Here is a 21,923-nt window from a genome sequence, read left to right on the forward strand (position 1 = left end):
GAACTAAACTCTTACAGAATGTCTTTATATATAGAAAGATGAACATAAAAACAATACATTTCTTATGAGCACTCATATATACCTGAACACAGAGAAAGAGATTTTGATAGGGTATACGGCAAACTAATATCAGTGGTGACCTCTGGAGAAGGGTAGAAACTGGGCCTGGCTTTTTTTTTTTTTAATTAATTTTTATTGGAGTACAGTTGATTTACAATGTTGTGTTAGTTTCTGCTCTAGAGCAAAGTGAATCAGTTATACATATATCCACTCTTTTTTAGATTCTATTCCTATATAGGTCATTACAGAGTATTGAATAAGAGTTCCCTGTGCTGTATAGTAGGTTCTTATTAGTTATCTATTTTATATATAGTAGTGTGCATATGTCAATCTCAGTCTCCCAATTTACGGGCATGGCTTTGATCACCAACAGAATTTTTGTCTCATCTTTAATTTTTGAAAATTTTACAAGGTTTTACATTTATCACGTGTAATTAACAAATATATATTTTTAAAGGATACAAAACAATGTAAATGGTATGAGGACACAAAACTATATTTAAAAAGTCAGTCACATAAGACTAAAGAGATATGACAACAAAAGGTAACACGTGGCCCTGGACTGAATTCTAGATTAAAAAACAACTTTCTTTTGTTGTAAAGGACACTCATAAGACAACTGGCAAAATTTGAATAAGGCCAGTAGATAAGATCATAGTATCAGTATTAATTGATTTAAGTTCCTGATTTGATAACTATATGGTGATTATACAAAAGAATGTTCTTCCTTTCAGGAAATACATAGTGTATTTAAATGCTAGGGGCACTGTATCTGCAACTGATTCTGAATAGCTTCGGGGGGAAAAATATAGATAGATACAGAGAAAGAGAGAGGAGAGAGAAGGAAAAATGAAATGACTGAGAAACCTAAAGGGGTAAAAAGTTGACATTTGGGGAACCTACACATGGAAATTCTTGTACTACTTTTGCAACTTTTCTGTAAGTCTGAAATTATTAAAACAACAACACCACACTTGTATTCTGGTTTGGTTACCTACCAAAGCTGAACCTTCACATACCATGTGATCCAGCAATTCCACTCCTAGGTATATACCCAAGAGAAATGAAAACGTACATCCTCACAAAAACTTGTACACGAATGTACATAGCAGCATTATACATTACAGCCAAAAAGTGGAAACAACCCAAATGGATAAAATGTGATATACACAACGGAGTATTATTCGGCAATAAAAAATGAAGTACTGATACATGCTACAACACAGATGGATCTAGAAAACATTAGGCTGAGTGAAAAAGGATACACACAAAAGATCACATACAGTATGATTCTATTTATTCAAAATGCCCAGAATAGGCAAATCCAAAAGAAGACAGAAAGTAGTTTAGTCATTGCCTACTGCTGGGAGGTTGGGGAAAATGAGGGTATGTGATTTTCTTGGGGTTGGGGGGTAGATAATGAAATTATTCTAAAATTGATTGTAGGGACTTCCCTGGCGGTCCAGTGGTTAAGACTCTGTACTTCCAATGCAGGGGGCGCAGGTTCAATCCCTGGTCAGGGAACTAAGATCCCACATGCTGTGCAGTGTGACCAAAAACAAATAAAATGAAATGAAACAAAATGAAATGAAATAAAATTGATTATAGTGATGGCTACATAATTGTGAATATAATAAAAACTAAAACCACTGACCTGTGCACTTTAAATGGGTGACCTGTATACCATGTAAATTGTATCTTAATAAAGCTTAATTATTAAAAATATTTAATAGCCCCAAATTGGAAACAAACCAAATGTCCGTCAACGGTTAAAATGAATAAATAGATTATGGTATATGTATACAATGGAATGAAATACAGCTACAACCACACACAACAATGTAGATTAATCTCACAAAGTGTTGAGCAAAATAAGCCAGCCATAAAGGAGTATATGTGTGATTCTATTCACAAAATTAAAAAATTTGATGACATTATAAGTCAGGAAAAGGGTTACCCTTAGGAAAGGGATTGGTAATGACTAGAAGGGGATAAAAGGAAACTTTAGGATTGTGGTTTTTTTCTTGATATTAGCGCTGATTACACAAATGTGATCACTTTGTGAAAATTCATCAATCTGTGGACTTCTGATATGTGTACTCTTCTGCCTGCATATTTCAATAAAAAGTTTACACTAACAACAACAACCAAACAAAGCCATGAACCTTTGCATGATATGAACCTGAAAACAAGGCAAAATATGGTACATCTGGGTACTAGAACTATGGAAGAATTTTGCCCCCTCTACCTTTCCTGTCTAAAAAATTTTAAAGTAAACATAACTTGGGCTTCCCTGGTGGCGCAGTGGTTGAGACTCCGCCTGCCGATGCAGGGGACACGGGTTCGTGCCCTGGTCCGGGAAGATCCCACATGCCGTGGAGCAGCTACGCCCGTGAGCCATGGCCGCTGGGCCTGCGCGTCCGGAGCCTGTGCTCCGCAACGGGAGAGGCCACAGCAGTGAGAGGCCCGCGTACCACAAAAATAAATAAATAAACATAACTTATGCCAATACTTTATATATAATTATTTTTCAAAATACAGTTGGCCTTCTGTATCCACAGATTCCACATCTGTGGATTCAACCAACTGCAGATCAAAAATATTAGAAAAAAGGAATTCCAGAAAGTTCCAAAAAGCAAAACTTTAATTTGCTACATACCAGCAACTACCTACATATCATTTACATTGTATTAGGTATTATAAGTAATCTAAAGATGATTCAAAGTACACAGGAGGATGTGTGTAGGTTATATGCAAGTAGTATGCCATTTTCTATAAGGGACGTGAGCATCCCTGAATTTTGGTACCTGCAGGGATCCTGGAGCCAATCGCCTGCAGATACCGAGAAACAACTATATTTCATAATTTACAGAAAACATGCAGAGAAATTTGAAGTGCAGAAGGGGGAAGCTTCGAAAGTTATCAGATGACTGGTCTCAAAACACAGTACGAACTATTAATTTAGTTTCCATTATCATTTCGGTCATTAAAAGTGCAACTTCATCATACCGTACAAATATATCAGGGTTATATAACAGCTGAAGAGTAGCTTTAAAGTAAGAATATTGGTGGAGGAATGTACAGATGATATACTTATAAAATTACATCTTCAAGTCAGTTGTTTAGTTTCTTCTATATATTAGTTAACTAAAAATTCAAGTATCACGTCATAATCTTAGCATGCCATATTAGTTTCATTTTTTAAAAACTTTAAAATTTCCTGCTAAACTACAATAGAACATGTCTGCAACAGATAGATGCATAAAACGAGAAGTTTAGAGCCTCAGTCCCTAAGGTCCAGTTTGGCATTTATCACACCAGACTTTCACTGTGCACAAAAATAACTTATTTTTTTGTCTTTCTTTTCCTTTTACTTGGAGGTGGGGTGGGGGAGTTGGGGGTATTATCCTTCCTTTTTCCCTCTCCTACAACCCATTTTATTTCAAATCAAAATAGAAAGACTAATGAGATTAGAAAATAATTTAGAAAAAGTTTCACTAAATTAGAAAATGTACACATTCATCCCTTGATAGCCATGGGGGGGGAATGAGTTCCAGGATACACCCCCATCCTGCCCTGCCACTGAACACCAAAATCTGCGGATGCTCCAGTCCCTTATATAAAATGGCATAGTACTTGCATGTAACCTATGCACATCCTCTCATATACTTTAAATCATCTCTAGGTTACTTATAATATCTAATGCTATGTAAATAGTTGTCAGCATGCAGTAAATTCAAGTTTTGCTTTTTTGGAACTTTCTGGAATTTTTTTTCTTCGACCATTCACAGTTGGTTGAATGCATGGATGCGGAACCCGTGGATACAGAGGGCCAACTGTAATAAAAATAACCTAATAATATGAAAGATTTTTAAATGCACTACAACTATACTTAGTGGGGACAATACAACAGTAATTTTAGCCTTAGATAGCTGTATTGTTTAAAACTGTAAGGTACAGACATACCTTGCTTTATTGTACTTTGCAGATACTGTATTCTGCACAAATTGAAGGCTGGGGCAACCGTGTTGTCAGACAGTAGCTAGCTTTTCTCGGCAATAAAATATTTTAAAATTAAGGTATGTACACTGCTTTTAAGACATAATGCTATTACATACGTACTAGAATACAGTATAGTGTAAACATAACATTTATACGTACTAGGAAACCAAAAAATTCATGACTCGCTTAATTGTGATGCTCACTTCATTGCAGTGGTCTGGAACTGAACCTGCCTATAGTTTTCAACTCTTAGGATCTACCTAACATAAGAAACCACTTTTTAGTCACAAACGAAACAAAGTCACAAAACCACAAAGTGACTGTCAGGAAAGATGCTGAGTGATCACTTACCATATAGTAACCAGTATGATAACCACTCATGTACCAAGAGATTAACATACTTCCCAAAGCATCAGCATCATCCAGAGAATCTGGACACATAGGAGGTGGTGGGGGAATTATCTGGAAACGGAGAAAGATACACTTTAAAATCAGTAGACAAAAACATAAGGTCTGGAAACCTATTTTACGTACAGAATGCTGGATGTTAGTTGTATCTTTCCCTACATTCCATGTCATCTCCTAGTTAAAATTTTTTTAAAAATCTGGGATTTGGAGAAAGCCAACCAGTAACAACAACAAGAGACCAATAAAATTAAATTGAATAAGAATCAAAAGGCAACAGGTCACATAAAATATTTAAACATTTTGCTTTCATTAGACCTATTTTTCTGTTCCATTATGAAGCTATAGGTAAAAGACAAAGGATAAATACTTCTATGGTTTTCCTCAAAAAACACCCACACAGCGTTTTCATGTAAAAGTTCTGGCTAGAACATCTGCACGGCCCCCACCCCAATGCAGTCTGCCAAAAAGTGTCTTTGTATTTTGCCTATTGTTGATATCTGGACAGTCTACGTGATCAGACCATGCCTGGAAGGGTAAAACATTAATCCTAAGGTATGGTGTAAATAAATCCTTTTGGATAGGCGCTATCTCCCTTAGAATGAGACACTGCTGCTGGGAAGGAAGCATGAATAATATGGGCTATAAGAGAACTGAGTCTGGGTAGCAGAAGGTCATTAAAAACAAAAACCCTGGGACTTCCCTGGTGGCGCAGTAGTTAAGAATCCGCCTGCCAATGCAGGGGACATGGGTTGAAGCCCTGGTCGGGGAAGATCCCACAAGCCGCAGAGCAACTAAGCCCGTGTGCCACAACTGCTCCTGCGCTCTAGAGCCCGCGAGCCACAACTACTGAGCCCGCGTGCCTAGAGCCCGTGCTCCGCAACAAGAGAAGCCACCGCAGTGAGAAACCTGGGCACCGCAATGAAGAGTAGCCCCCGCTCACCACAACTAGAGAAAGCCGCGCACAACAACGAAGACCCAACGCAGCCAAAAATAAAAAACAAAAACAAAAAAACCCTGAAGTTTAGTCCGAATTTTTACCCATCAGAACCTGGCTGTGACATTTCTGAACTACCTATGTTCTGCTAAATCCCAAACTGTGTATGAAAGCAAAGTTTAATCTGAATTCTTTTGCACTTACTGGTGGTCCAGAAGGAAATGGAGGCAGCCAGGATGACGGGAAGGGTGGCGGCGGCGGGCCACTGAATTTTAGACCTGGCTGTAAAGAACATTTCAAAGAAAGACCAATTTAACAGTTTCAATATGTGAAGAGCAAAAAAGAATTCAATGTCAAAAGAATCGAAATAATTGTCCAGAATAATATCTATATTATTCATATCAAAACGGTTAAATAGAATTTCACGTACCAAATGCTGAAGTCATATATACTCATAAATTTAGGTTTTTCTCATTTCCTTTCTATGTAGACATTCAGGCAGTAAAGCCAAAGTAAGAAAAATTTAAAATTACCTAATAAATCAGAGACTGTATACTCAGCAAGACATTTCCATCATAAAAGACCAAAAGACCATATCTCCCACAATTTCATTAATTAAATTGCATAATCTATTGGATGTCCTTTCAATTACATATGCTAATTTAGAGCATATATTATAAAAATTAGTGTCTCTCACTTAACAAGAAAAATCAGCCCCCTGAGACCAATGAAGCATGTTTATTATGTATATAAATTAAGAGGTCTGACCATTCTGAAAAATGTAATAGAATATAAACCTCAATAAGGAAGCTCTCAACAGGGAATCCTAAGGAAAAGTTTTAATGTCATGCTTGATTTTAAAAATCTTTATTATTATCACTGCCTGAAGAAATCAATGCTTTATACAAAACTACTGGACGGGGACTTTGATTCCATGATATAACCTAAAGTAAAAATACTTTTTGTTTAAGTTGATTTGCTACTGATAACCAAAAGAACCATGAATAAAAACAGCATTTACATTTTGCTCTACAAAACAGTCTGGGAGCTTCTTTGGATTTCACCTGTATCAGATGTAAATACTGTGTTCTCTTCCAATTTTTATATACCTTATACAAGTGACACAGAGAACTACAGCACAACATCCAGCTGATGATAAAATATTATACTTTCAAACTTAAGTTTGCTAAACTATTTTTTTTATTAATTTTTATTGGAGAATAGTTGCTTTACAATGTTGTGTTAGTTTCTGCTGTACAGCAAAGTGAATCAGTTATACATATATACATATATCCCCTCTTTTTTCGATTTCCTTCCCATTTAGGTCACCACAGAGCATTGAGTAGGGTTCCCTGTGCTATACAGTAGGTTCTTATTAGTTATCTATTTTACACACAGTAGAGTATATATATCAATCTCCAAAAGTTTGCTATTACTCTAATATACCTAATACTCTATTAAAATTGTTAGGAAAGGCTTTCATTATAAACTATTCTGCTTTACTATCTTATTTCCTTTACAAAGAATTCTCAGGTATGTATTTACAACATCTATGGAAAGCTACTAAAGTTTCATGAGGGAAATCCCTAGCAGTCCAGGTGGCCCGGGTTCAATCCCTGGTCCGGGAACTAAGATCCTGCAAGCTGCAGGGCGCAGCCAAAAAAAAAAAGTTTCGTGAGAAAAGCTACGAGTCACTTCATGGATGGGCTGAATGTTCCAATACTATATGAACTATTTCCTGGAAAACCTTTTCTGGGTAGTTTACCTTTCCTGGTCCCAGACCTGGTCCTGGCATATGGGGTGGTGGAGGGAGAAAAGAGTTCCATGGAGCAGCTTTTGACTTGATGTTATTTGGTTTATTTACAGGAGACCTGGAGGAGTTCTCACTTTCATCTGTTGAAATTTGACTTTCATTTTCATTCTTTTAAGAGAAAGAAATACATGTACTTTTGTTATAAAGGCATCATTAAGAAAAATATAATGCTTCAGGGGATCAAACTGACAACCAGTTATACTGCTTAATTTCTCATCTAGTTTCTGCTTCCAAGAATTCCATTTTTTTATCCTTACCTCCTGAGCATTCTGTTCTATATTATTAGCTACTTCAGAGGTTGTGGAAAGTAGATCAGACAGATTTTGCTCCTCTCTATTTCCATATCCAGTGTAAATGACAACACAGGTTTCTCTCTTAAAGTCAATCGAAGCAATGGTAGCTGGGTAAACACAGCCATCTTCTGACCAAATGGCAGCACATTTGTCACCAACTTTCCACTATAAGAGAAACCAAAGATAGACACATGCACATTTCTTTAAAAGAGGGTAAACTATAATCTTGTTTGGGTGGAGCGGGGTTGCGGGTGGAGGGGACAGTCTCTGGTTAACTGTTCTGGGAGGCAGAGTGTTATAGTGAAAAAACTTGGGGCCAAAACCACAGAAATCTGAATTCTAATATAAATATAACATGACATAGTCCTGCCATTTATATAATCATGGACCAGTTTCTTAATCTCCTTGAGTCTTATTTTCCTCATCTGTTAAGTGAGTGTAGTATAATCTGCCTCACATATTTGTTGTGAAGAACAGAAAAGAGGGGAAGCATGTAAAGTGTCCAGTACGCTAGCCCAACACATAGCACGTGCTTATCAAACATCAGCTCTCTTCCCCCCTGGTAATGATGAAACTAAAGCAACTAATGAGACACCAAAATAATTAGCTTCTATGTGGACTGTTTTAAATAGCAGAAATGACTCTACCCAGAGTATCTGGTCCCCAGGTATTAACAGTTTTAGGATTTTTGAAGGAAAAAAAAAGGATACCTCTCTCAGATTTAGAAAAGTCAAACACTGTCAATTCAGTTTAAGCCTTCAGGTACTTCTTCCAAGTTGCACTGCCTTCCTCCCCTCTACCTCCAACATAAACACTGTCCTGAATTTAGTATTTATCATTTCCTCCTAATTCTTTATATTAACATGCATGTTCCTAAACAACAGAAAGTTTAATAGGTGCTTTAGAAATTTTATGTCAATAGAAAACACTGTCCTAATAATTTAAAGGTACTTTATACTATTTAATAAGGACAGTAACAAGAAATTCTTTGAAGTTAAATCTCAAGGTTTTAAAATAACCTGCTTCAAGGGAGTTGTGGTATTCTTTCTTTGGCTTTTATTCTTCTTAGCAGGTTTTCTTTTAGGTGCGCCTTTTGGTTTTTCTGAAACTTCGGGAATGTCACCGTTCTTTAGAGCGTGCTATGAAAACATGAATAGAAACGTACATGTTACAGGGTGATATATTAAGAAAGTCACAATATAACTCAGTCACTATAAACTGGTCTCCAGGCCCCACCGTCTCAGATAGCTTCTATTTCCTCTCTTCACCATCCCACATGCTAAGAAACTGCTCTTGAAGGTATCATATATCTGATAATCAGCTCTAAGGACCCTTATAAGCAAGTCTCCTCACTCTCAACCTTTCCATAACATTAGACTCTGTCAATCATTTTTCTTTTTGATAGTCACAACATTTTTGATGACATAGCAATGTTGGGCCCTAATTCTTTTATTATTTCTCTGATCAAGTCTAAAATTTGGGCATTCCCAACAAGAACTGGCCATCCTTCTTTACCAGCTTATGATCACCTATTCCTATTACTTCAATTATACTTTCTATGCAAACAAACTTCCAAAGCTATTATCCAGCTCTGACTTTTCTCCTTAGTTCAACATTTCCAATTACCAATTTCATATCTTCACATTTACCTCAAATGCAACACAATTAAAAGTAAACTATCTCTTGCCCAAATCAGTTCTTTTTCTCTGCTCAGTCTACCTCCCCGCGCAATATCACCAACCCCGTCCCACATTGAGCCCCGTCTGCGTTTTATAGAACTCTCTTGGTAACTCTGCATTAGTGTTATTTCTAGTCTAAATGTATGTTGGAAAGCATGTTATTGACAAATTCAGAGTTCAGCTTCAAGGATGACATACAGATCTGACCTTTACCTCATGCTACAGGAGGGACTAGGGATGGAAGTGGACTCCATGCTTGGTGCTCTGTATGACTGTATGCTCTGTGCCTGGACTACTAATGGCCCACGTATGATGCTCAATAAGACTAAGCACCTTAGACAGTGGGGAAAATGATGATATTGGACAACTGTGTAAATGTCTTGTTTGAGCCACAAAAAAATAGACTTCGCCCTACAAAAGAAATGTATATTCCCTGACATTCATCACCATCAGGAACACTTGACTTGATACCTCATAGGATCTGGGGAGGATTACATTAATTTAATGTATGTAAAGCACATGGAACAGTGCCTAGAACACTGTAAACACTCTGTAAGTATTCATTACTGCACTAGGCTATTTATCCTCAATATTATTTCAATAAAGGCTTGTTAAATGCTTCAAAAGTATAATTCAGATTGTCCTTCCACTAATCTGAATTAGAAGACTTTGATAGTTTGATACAGTCTAAACACATTAAAAATTATAAATGTTTAAAACTCTGCTTAAATTGCCTCTGTTAAAGGGATGACATATAGACTGGTTACTAACTTCTAAAGGAAGATAACTAATTTATCTAACCTGTTATCTTTTTTTTTTTTTTTTTTCTGCAGTACGCGGGCCTCTCACTGTTGTGGCCTCTCCCGTTGCGGAGCACAGGCTCCGGATGTGCAGGCTCAGCGGCCATGGCTCATGGGCCCAGCTGCTCCGCGGTATGTGGGATCCTCCCGGACCGGGGCACGAACCCGTGTCCCCTGAATCGGCAGGCGGACTCTCAACCACTGCGCCACCAGGGAAGCCCTAACCTGTTATCTTTTAATCTTCAAAATTAGACTGAATAATATGTACTTCAACACTTTACTGTAAGTATTCTATCATCTTTTTCCCTGAATGAGTATTACACATGAGGAAATAAGGAAAAGAATAAATAAGCATTTCATACCTTAAATGAAGCCACAGCTTTATCATAAGCTTTTATCAATGCTGTATCATCCCAAATGTCAGAATCATCACTCTGGGAAGGGTAAAGAATAAAAACAATTCATGTTTGGTTGGATTTCATCAAAAATGTGTTAGTAACAAGTAATAAGAGCTATCTTAATTCAGACATAATGAAATTACATTAAAAATGGGTATTTTAAATCCTAAATAAACCACAAGAAGCCTACCTGCTTAGAGATTATGGGACATTACCCCCAAAACTAGACATACGTAAATGTTCTAAGAGTGCCATGAAGTAAACACTCCACAATTTAATCCCTATCCACCAACCATAAGTGGATCTGCTCAAGGGTAATCCATGTTTCAGTCTTTTCTAAGAGCAGATAAAGGGTTTAGTTTGGCAGAGCGGGAAAACAACCAGCCACCAGGGATTTAAGACATACTGTCACACAAAAGAATAATATAAAATGAATATGATAAAATATTAAAACATGAAGTACAAACAAAAAGTACAAATTCAGAAGTGGGAAGGAGAGGCTGAGAAACACTCTTGCCATAAACCCCTCTCCCGGTGTGGAGACCCACAGTCAGGAGTGAACTCACAACCTGGAGCTTTTCCCTGAGGAGCAACGGGTCTGAACTCCAAATTGGGCACCCTAGGTTTTAAGAGCAGCACCTGAGAGATGAGTCCCCAAAACATCTAACTTTAAAAACCAAGGGGATTCACGTCCGCGAAACCCACGAGGGAACAGGAACTGAAAGGGTTCCCATGCTTGGAACCACTCCTCCCCTCCAACGACCCAGCGCAGAAGCAGCTGATTGAGAGGCACCCAGACTTTCTGTCAAAGAGGCTCACTTATCGTAAAGTGCTGACCTGCAGAGTAGGCATTTAATTTAACATACATCTAGGGACCTGCTGGGACACTAAGGACGGAGGCTAGCAGCACCATCTTTATGCCATCTGCCTCACTCCAGCCAGCAAGGGCCATCTTTGCCCTCTGCTGCTCTCCACAGCAGCAGTAACTCCCAGAGGGGAGCTTTTATGCACATCTGATGTCCCAGTTTTTATGTCTGGTGTCCTGGTTTTTACAGCTGCAGCCCAGGGTGGGGCTTACTGTGTTCTTGGGTCCCCTGGGACTGTTAACAATCAAAGACACAGTCCCAGTTTTTATGTCTGGTGGCTTGGTTTTTACAGCTGCAGCCCAGGGTGGGGCTTACTGTGTTCTTGGGTCCCATGGGGCTGTAACAACCAAAGAGACAGTCCTTGGCAGGCTACCACCCCCAGGAAACTGCACAGACAGCAGACTGAAACACACACCATTCTTTCTGCGAAAAAGGCCTATTTGCTTATAAAGGAAATTAGTCTTGAGGAGGAGGCTTCTAGTTTGGTGCATAGCTAGGGATCTACAAAGATGCTCAGAGGCTACTGGATGCAACATCTGCACTCTCTCTCTGCCTGGCTCAAGCTCACTGTATCTCCCAGAAAGGCGCTTAATGTAAAATGTGACATCAAAGACAAAATGTGGAGGGGAGTAAAAATGTAGAGTTTTAGAATGAGTTCAAATTTAACTTATTATCAACTTAAAATAGATGGCAATAAATATAAGTTTTTATATGTAAAAGACTCATGGTAACCACAAGGCAAAAATCTATTGGAAATACACAAAAGATAAAGAGAAAAATATCTAAGCATACCATTAGAGAAAATGATCAAACCACAAACGAAGAGAGAGGAAAGAAGGAAACAGAAGAACTACAAAACCTCCAGAAGAAATTTAACAAAATGGCAATAAGTACATACCTATCAATAATTACTTAAAATATAAATGGACTAAATTTAAATTCTCCAATCAAAAGACACAGAGTGGTTGAATGGATAACAAACTAAAACTCACCTATATGCTGCCTACCGGAGACTCACTTCAGATGTAAGAACACACATAGACTCAAAGTGAAGAGGTGGAAAAAGATGTTCCATGCAAACGGAAATGAAAAGAAGGCTGGGGTAGCAATACTCGTAAGACAAGTACACTTTAAAACAAAGACTGTAATAAAAGGTAAAGAAGAGCACTACATAGTAATAAAGGTGTCAATCCATGAAAAGGATACAACATTCAAACATACTAATGCACCCAACACAGGTGCCCCTAAATATATAAAGCAAATATTAACAGACCTAAAGGGAGAGACAGACAATACAATAATGGTAGGGAACTTTAACACCCCAGCAACAGATATATCATTCAGATAAAAAAATCAATAAGGAACGGGCTTCCCTGGTGGCGCAGTGGTTGAGGGTCCACCTGCCAACGCAGGGGACGCGGGCTCGTGCCCCAGTCTGGGAAGATCCCACATGCCGCAGAGCGGCTGGGCCTGTGAGCCATGGCCGCTGAGCCTGCGCGTCCAGAGCCTGTGCTCCGCAATGGGAGAGGCCACAACAGTGAGAGGCCCATGTACCGCCAAAAAAAAATTAAAAAATCAATAAGGAACCATCTGCCTTGAAAGATATGTCAAATCAGATTAACTTAATGGAAAAATACAGAGCAACAGAAATACACATTCTTCTCAGGTGTGAAAGAACATTCTCCAGGATAGATCACATGTCAGGACAGAAGTCTTAATAAATTTAAGAAAATGGAAATCATATCAAGCATCTTGTCTGACCACAATGTATGAAAGCAGAAACCAATTATAAGAAAAAAACTGGAAAATTCACAAATACATGGAGATTAAACAACATGCTACTGAACAACCAACAGGTTAAAGAAGGAATCAAAAGAGAAATAAAAAATACCTGATACAAATGAAAATAGAAATATAACGTACCAAACTTAGCAAAAGCAGTTCTAAGCAGCAAGTTCATAGATAAATGCCAATATCAAGAAACAAGAGGACTTCCCTGGCGGCACAGTGGTTAAGAATCCGCCTGCCAACAGGTTCAAGCTCTGGTCCGGGAAGATCCCACATGCCGTGGAGCAACTAAGCCCGTGCGCCACAACTACTGAGCCTGTGTTCTGGAGCCCTTGAGCCACCAAATACTGAGCCCATGTGCCACAACTAGGGAAGTCCGTGTGCCTAGAGCCTGTGCTCCACAACAAGAGAAGGCACTGCAATGAGAAGGCTGTGCACAACAAAGAGAAGCCACCGCAATGAGAAGGCTGTGCACAACAAAGAGTAGCCCCTGCTCGTTGCAACTAGAGAAAGCCTGCGTGCAACAATGACGACCCAACACAGCCAAAAAGAAAGAAGAAAAAAATCTCAAACAACCTAAGTTTCACCTAAGTATTAGGAAAAGAGGAACCCAATGAAACTCAAAGTTGGTAAAAGGAATGAATTAACAAAGATCAAAGTGAAAAGAAATGAAACAGAAACTAAAAGACAGTAAAAAAGATCAATGAAACTAACAGTAGTTTCTTTAAAAAGATAAAATTGACAAACCTCTAGATGGACTCACAAAGAAAAAAACATAGGACTCAAATAAATATAATCGGAAATGGAAGTGGAGACATTACAACTGATACCACAGAAAATACAAAGGATCTTAAGTAACTACAGTCATCCCTCAATATCTGCAGGGCACTGGTTCCAGGACCCACCACGGATACCAAAATTGACACTTGCTCAAGTCCTTTATATAAAATGGCATAGTATTTGCATACAATCCTGCATACTTTATTGTTAGTAACACCTAATATAATGTAAATGCTATGTAAATAGTTGCTGGCATGCAGCAAATTCAAGTTTTGTTTTTTGGAACCTTCTGGAAATATTTTTTTTTACCCAAATATGATTGATCTGAAGTTGGTTGAATGTGCAAATGTGGAACCTTAGGATATGAAAGGCTGACTGTACTATGAACAATTATATGCCAACAAATCTGACAGCCTAGAAGAAATGGACAAAATTCAAAGAAACATACACCTTACCAAGAGTGAATCATGAAGAAACAGAAAATCTCAATAGACCAATTACTAGTAAGATTGTTAGAGGCTTTTGACTATTAATTCAAACAAAAGCTCAAGACCAGAGAGCTTCACAGGTCAATTCTTTCAAACATTCAAATAAGAATTAATACTAATCCTTCTCAAACTTTTCCAAAAAAAATAGAAGAGGAAGGAACACTTCCAAACTCATTTCATGAGGTCAACATTGCCCTAATATCAAAACCAAACAAGGACAACACAAAAAAAGAAAACTACAGGCCAACATCCCTGATTAACACAGATGTAAAAATCCTCAACAAAATATTAGCAATCCGAATTCAACAACACATTTAAAAGAATCTTATACCGTGATCAAGTGGGATTTATCACAGGGATGCAAGGACGGTTCAACATTCACAAATTAATCTACGTGATACATCACGTTAACAAAAAGAAGGAAGAAAATCATATGATCATCTCAATAGATGCAGAAAAAGCATTTGACAAAATTCAATATCCATTTATGATAAAAACTCTCAACAAAGTGGGTATAGAGGGAACATACCTCAACATCATAAAGGCTATACATGACAAACAGCTAACATCATCCTAAATGATGAAAAGCTGAAAGCTTTTCCTCTAACATCAGGCACAAGATGTCCACTCTTACCACTTTTATTCAACAAAGCATTAGAAATCCTAGCCAGAGCAATTAGGCAAGAGAAATAAATTAAAGGCATCCAATTTGTAAAGGAAGAAATAAAAATGTCACTATTTGCAGATAACTCAACACTATACATAGAAAGCCTTAAAGACCCCACCAAAACACTGTTAGAATAAACAAATTTAGTAAAGTTGCAGGACACAAAATCAATATATAAAAAGTGTTGAATTTCTATACCATAAAAACAAACTATCAGAAAGAGAAATTAATACAATCTCATTTACAACTGCATCAAAAAGAATAAAATACCTAGGAATAAACCTAATCAAGGAAAACAAAGACTTGTACACTGATAACTATAAGATATTATTAAAGTAACTGAAGAAAACAGAAATAAATGGAAGGATTTTCTGTACTCATGGACTGGAAATATTAATATTGTTAAAATGTCCATATTACCTAAAGCAACCTACAGATTCAATGCAACCCCTAGCAAAATCCCAAAATTTGTATGGAACCACAAAAGACCCCAAATAGCCAAAGCAATCTTGAGAAAGAACAACAAAGCTGGAGGCACCATGCTCCCTGATTTCAAACTATATTACAAAGCCACAGTAATCAAAATAGTATGGTACTGGTATAAAGACAGACAAATCAGTGGTACAGAATAGAGTGCCCAGAAATAAAGCCACGCATATATGGTCAATTAATATATGACAAAAGAACCAATATATAATGGGGAAAAGATAGTCTCTTCAATAAATGATGCCAAAAAAAAAAAAAAACCTGGAGCCACATGCAAAAGAATGAAACTGGGCCATTGTCTTATACCACATATAAGAATTAACTCAAAACGCTACTGTAAAGGACAGGAAACTATTCAATATGCTGTGATAAAACACAATGGAAAAGAATATGAAAAAGAATGTATATATATATATGTATAACTGAATCACTTTGTTGTACAGTATATATCAATACAACATTGTAAACCAATTATATTTCAATAAAATAAATAAAAAAAAGAATTAACTAAAAATGGATTAAAAACTTAAACGTAAGGCCTAAAATCATAAAACTCCTAGAAGAAAACATAGGCAGTAAGCTCCTCGATATCAGTCTCGGCAATGATTTTTTTGGATTTGACACCAAAGCAAAAGCAACAGAAGCAAAAACTAACAAGTGGGAATACACCAAACTTAAAAGCTTCTGCATAGCAATAAATAAATAAATAAACAAAATGAAAAGGCAAAAAACTCAATGGGAGAAAATATTTGCAAATCATTTATCTGATAAGGGGTTAATATCTAAGATATGTAAAGAACTCATGCAACTCGAGCAAAACCCCAAACAATTCAGCTAAAAATAGGCAAAAGGGACTTCCCTGGTGGCGCAGTGGTTAAGAATGTGCCGACACGGTTCAATCCCTGGTCCAGAAGATCCCACATGCTGTGGACCAACTAAGACTGTGCACCACAACTACTGAAGCCCACGTGCCACAAATACTGAAGACCGTGCACCTAGAGCCCGTGCTCTGCTACAAGAGAAACCATCAGAATGAGAAGCACGTGCACCACAATGAAGAGTAGCCCCCACTCGCCACAACTAGAGAAAGCCCACGTGCAGCAAAGAAGACCCAACACAGCCAAAAATAAATAAAATAAAATAAATTTATTTTAGAAAAAGGACAGAAGATCTGAATAGACATTTTTCCAAAGAAGACATACAGATGGCTAACAGGTACGTGAAAAGATGCTCAACGTCACCAATCATTAGGGAAATGCAAATTAAAACCACAGTGATGTATCACCTCACACCTGTTAGAATGGCTATTATCAAAAAGACAATAACAAGTGTTGATGAGGATGTAGAGAAAAGGGACACTAGTACGCTACTGGTAGGAATGTAAACTGGTGCAGCCACTATGGAAAATAGTATGAAGCTTCCTCAAAAAATTAAAAATTTTACAACAGATAAGATATGGAAACAACGTAAGTGTCCAACAATGGGTGAATGGATAAAGAAAATGTATACAGGGACTTCCCTGGCCATCCAGTGGTAAAGAATCCGCCTTACAATGCAGGGGACGCGGGTTCAATCCCTGGTCAGGGAACTAAGATCCCACATGTCCAGGCAACTAGGCCCATGTGCCACAACTAGAGAAGAGAAACCCGCACGTCACAACCAGAGAGAAGCCTGTGTGCAGCAATGCCTCAACGAAGATCCTGCGTGCCACAACTAAGACCCTACACAGCTGAAAATAAATTAATTAAATAAATAAATGTTTAAAAAAGAAAATGTATACAGGTTTTCCCCACTATATGAAAGTAGAGTGTTCCTATGAAAGCTTTTGTAAATGGAAATGGAGTAAAGCAAAGAATCAATTATGTGAGAACACAACTTGCTAATGGATAAACAGAATAAATCAGGATAAAGTACAGATGCTCACAGGCACAGTTCAAAGCTATGGTGGCTTGATGCTGAGATGTTGAGTGTAGCTCCTGGGGAAGGAGCTTGGTGGTGCCACTCTCACTGCTTGGGTTGCCTGCTGCCTCTATAATGGCTTGCTGCAAAACAAAACACTGAATGTTATTTTTGCTTTTCACCTTTTTTTTTTTTTTCATAAAAGCAAAAATCCTCTTTGGATTTCCTTCAGTTAGTGAAAATAGTTACTAATGTAGGTGTTTTATAAAAGTGAAGTGGTATAAAGCAAACTTTTAAAAAGCAGGGGATAACTGTTCATATACAATAGACTATTATTCAGCCATAAAAAAGAAATCTTGTCATTTGAGACAACATGAATGGATCTTGAGGTCATTACACTAAGTGAAGTAAGACAGAGAGACGAATACCATGTGATCTTACTTATCTGTGGAATTTAAGAACAAAAAACAGAACAAACAAACAAAAAAAGCCCAACCTCATAAATACAAAGAACAGATTGGTGGTTTCCAGAGGTGGGGGTAGAGGGGATGGGGGAGGGGACTGAAACAGGCAAAGGGGGTCAAAAAGTACCAACTTCCAGTTATCAGGTAAATAAGTCACGGGAATGTAATGTGCAACACAGTGCCTATAGTTAGTAACACTGTATTGCATATCTGAAAGTTGCAAAGACATAAAATTCTCAACACAAGGAAAAAAATATTATAACTATGTATGGTGGCAGATATTAACTAGACTTACTGTGATCATTTTGCAATATGTATAAATAGCAAATCATTATGTCGTACAACTAAAATTAATGTAATGTTATATGTCAATTATACCTCAATAAAAAAAAGGAAAAAATAAGGGAAAGGAATGTATGGTGGATGATCATGGAGGAAACAGGCTAGGAAATAAAAACTAAAAGGATCTGGATAGATAGAAAAGAAAATTGAAAGCACTCCAAGGACAACCATGAGCCAAAAAGAGCATGTAAGCAAAAATAAACACACTGACTGTATGATTCCACCCATATGAGGCTCCTAAGTAGTCAAATTCACAGCAACAAAGTAGAACAGCAGTTAGCAGGGGCTGTGGGAGAGCAGGAAATAGGGAACTGCTCAATGGGTAGAGTTTTGGTTTTGCAAGGTTAAAAAGTCCTGGATATCTATTGTACAACAGTGTGAATATACTTAACACTACTGAAGTGTACACTTAAAAGTGGTTAAGATGATAAATTTCATGGGTTTTTTTTTTTGTATTTGACAGATCAGCGAAGCAACAAGTCCAACTAGACTCATTCTCACTCTATAGAGTAGTTGAAGGTAAGTTTGGATACATAATGTTGGTGATGGGAAGACAGGTTATAAGACACCATCAGTTAGTATGTTGGAGTTTGTACAATATTAGTCAATCAATGAGCTCCGAAGAAGTTTGCTATAAAACTCATTTAGTTGTAAAGTGAATTTTTGTCATTTTCTTGTTAATATCTATTATACATAGAGAAATATGTTCTGATATAAAACTATTAATCTTGCTATATGATAAAAAGTACTTAAAAATCATTAAGTCATTTTGCAGATAAGGAAAGTAATCACAAACAGGTAATTGACTTGTTCAAGGTTATGCTGCCCCTTGGAATAGGAGATGTTTCTAAAAGCAGAAGATATATCAATTCTGCAAATGGAAAAGGTACTACTAATAAAGGAAAGTGTACTCCACTGTATCAACAGAATCACTGATGGGCACTCTTAAAAGTAAGATACAAATACATAGGAACCCAAACTCATCACATTACAACTGTTATAAGACATTTCAACATGAACAGCAAACAAAGACATCCATACAAAGCTATTATGAGAAGAAACATTTTAGGTGATAAAATTTCTCAATTGACAATCACAAACAGAAGAAAATACAATAACCATCAGAAATTAAATTGTCTTAAACTAGCATTCGCAATATGGAAAAAAACACCTTGAATCAAAATTTCTAAAAATTCAGATGAGAAAAGAAGGCAAAAGGGTAACAGTCAAATGAGGAGTTAAACAAAATCAAGAAGGAAATGGAAGAAAAAGTAGTACTGACTGCAAGGTATGCAAAGAAGAATACAGTTGACTGAAAATCTAATGGGTACCAAGGAAAAGTCATGAAAAAAGAAAAAGAAAATAAGTGAAGTGGGGACTGGCAAAGAATATTTAACATATGTATAAATGGGGTCCCTGAAGAATAAAAGCTAAACAAATAAACAAAAGTCTCTAAAAGGAATTCTCAGAGCCTCTAAGCAAAAAGATCAAGTCATTTACAAAATACAGAAAACTAGTTAGTATTAGACTTCCTCATAGAAATTTATGGGAAAAAAGTATGAGCCAAGGATTTTATATACACCCTAGCTGTCCTTCTAGGAGCAGCAAGACTTAGTTGTTGTGTTTCTTTTTTTTGGCTGCACTGCACGGCTTATGGGATCTCAGTTGCCTGACCAGGGATTGAACCCGGGCCCTTGGCAGTGAGAGCGTGGAGTCTTACCCACTGGACTGCCAGGGAATTCTCAAAAAGATACTGTTAAGAGAATGAAAAAATGAATGAACTCACAAACTGGGAGAAAATATTTGCAAATTACCTATCTGATAAAGGTTTTGTATCTAGCATACACAAAAAACTCTCAAATCTCAACAAAAAATAAGTCAATCTAAAAATAGGCAAAAGATTTGAACAGACACTTTGCCAAAGAAGATACATGGATGGCAAATAAGCACATGAAATGACAATCAACATCATCAGTCATTAGGGAAATGCTAATTAAAACCACCACCACAACAAGACACCACTACACATTAGAATGTCTAAAATTAACAAGACTGACCATATCAAGTGTTAGCAAGGATGTGGAACAAACGGAACTTTTCATACATTGCTGGTTGAAACGTAAAATGGTGCAATCACTTTGAAGAAAAGTTTGGCAGCTTCTTAAAGAATCAAAATAGTGGACTTCCCTGGTGGTGCAGTGGCTAAGAATGTGCCTGCCAATGCAGGGGACAGGGGTTCGATCCCTGGTCCAGTAAGATCCCACATGCCTCGGAGTAACTAAGCCCGTGAGCCTGCGCCACAACTACTGAGCCTGCCCTCTAGAGCCCGCGAGCCACAACTACTGACCCCACAGGCCACCGCAACTACTGAAGCCCGCACACTCTAGGGCCCGTGTGCCACAACTACTGAGCCTGCATGCTGCAACTGCTGAAGCCCACGCACCTAGAGCCTGTGCTCCGCAACAAAGGAAGCTACCGCAATGAGAAACCCGCGCACTGCAACGAAGAGTAGCCCCCACTCACCACAACTAGAAAAAGCCCGTGTGCAGCAACGAAGACCCAACACAGCCAAAAATAAATAAATAAATAAAATAAATAAAATTCAACTTAAAAAAAAAACCAGAAGAATTAAAATAGGGAGTTCCCTGGTGGTCCAGTGGTTAGGACTCTGTGCTCTCACTGCTGTGGGCCTGGGTTCACTCTCTGGTCAGGGAACTAAGATCCCACAAGGCATGGGAAAAAAAGAAAAAAGAAAAAAAATTAAAATATATCTACTCCATGACCTAGGTGTTTGCCAAAGAGGAATGAAAGCATATGCCCATACAAAGTCTTCTGCACTAATACTCATGGTGGTTCTATTTGTAACAGCCCCAAACTGAAAGCAACCCAAATGTTCATGAACAAGTGAATGGATGAACAAATTGTAGTATATTCGTGCAACAGGATCCTACAGCAATGAAAAGGAATGAATGACTGATATACACAAGAAAATGGATGAAACTCAAAATAACTATGCTGAGTAAAAGAAGCCAGATTAAAAAAGACTCCGTATTTGTAAAATTCTAGAAAATGCAGACTAATCGATGGTGACAGAAAATGGATCAGCAGTTGTCTGGGGACAGGAGATTAGGAGGGATGAAAGGGAAGGATTACAAAGGGGTATAAGGAAATCAAACCATCCCACACACCGGGACCACATGGAGAAGCCGAGACAACATGAAGAAAAGAGATGGCCCGTCAATCCCTAGCGGCTCAGTCCCCAGCTATTGTAGCTCCGATTACTACATGGATGCAACTACACGAAATGTCTGAAGGAGAACTGCCCACCAAGGCCTTCACAAATTCCTGACCCACAGAAACTATGAGAGAGAATAAAACATGATTATTGTTTCAAGCCACTAAGTTTTGGGTGATTTGTTACACAGCAACAGCAAAGAGAACAGACCATCAGGACTGCCTTTATATCTGTTTCTCAGTCACCAAGAGAAGCCCACCTCTTTCCTTGCAGGCATTTAAAAATGAAATGTTTTCTTCCCCATATCCCTCAAATTACTGTACCAGAGGTGGGGAAGTAATCTTCCTTTTTCCTCACTTCCACTTCCAGATTATTCTTCCTCCCTAAAAACTCCCAGGTTTGAAAATCCCGTCACCAAACTCCCCTGTCCACTATCCCTCCTCATTGCAATCATCTATATCTTCCTGGGTCACTCTTCCTCATTCCTTGAGGTTTATATCCCAGTACTCCCTCCAACACTA

The 21,923-nt window shown here is 37.8% G+C and overlaps 1 protein-coding gene across 6 annotated transcripts in view; it reads right to left on the reverse strand.

Annotated features, from left to right (window-relative positions):
- LOC132516875 (survival motor neuron protein) overlaps positions 1-21,923 on the reverse strand; it is a 45,705-nt gene that overhangs the window by 21,120 nt on the left and 2,662 nt on the right. For 5 of the 6 annotated variants that reach the window (XR_009539492.1, XR_009539491.1, XM_060143088.1 and 2 more), the window contains exons 2-7: positions 10,352-10,423; positions 8,530-8,649; positions 7,475-7,675; positions 7,170-7,325; positions 5,609-5,686; positions 4,414-4,524 (exon numbers count right to left, since the gene is read on the reverse strand). Coding sequence is in view for 4 of the 6 variants with exons in the window: in XM_060143088.1 (XP_059999071.1) it covers positions 4,414-4,524; positions 5,609-5,686; positions 7,170-7,325; positions 7,475-7,675; positions 8,530-8,649; positions 10,352-10,423 (738 nt within the window). In the remaining 2 variants the exon portion in view is untranslated. The remainder of the gene's footprint in view (positions 1-4,413; positions 4,525-5,608; positions 5,687-7,169; positions 7,326-7,474; positions 7,676-8,529; positions 8,650-10,351; positions 10,424-21,923) is intronic. The other variant, XM_060143089.1, reaches the window with a different exon arrangement.

Source organism: Lagenorhynchus albirostris, chromosome 3, assembly GCF_949774975.1.
Source record: "Lagenorhynchus albirostris chromosome 3, mLagAlb1.1, whole genome shotgun sequence".
Taxonomy (NCBI): Eukaryota; Metazoa; Chordata; class Mammalia; order Artiodactyla; family Delphinidae; genus Lagenorhynchus; species Lagenorhynchus albirostris.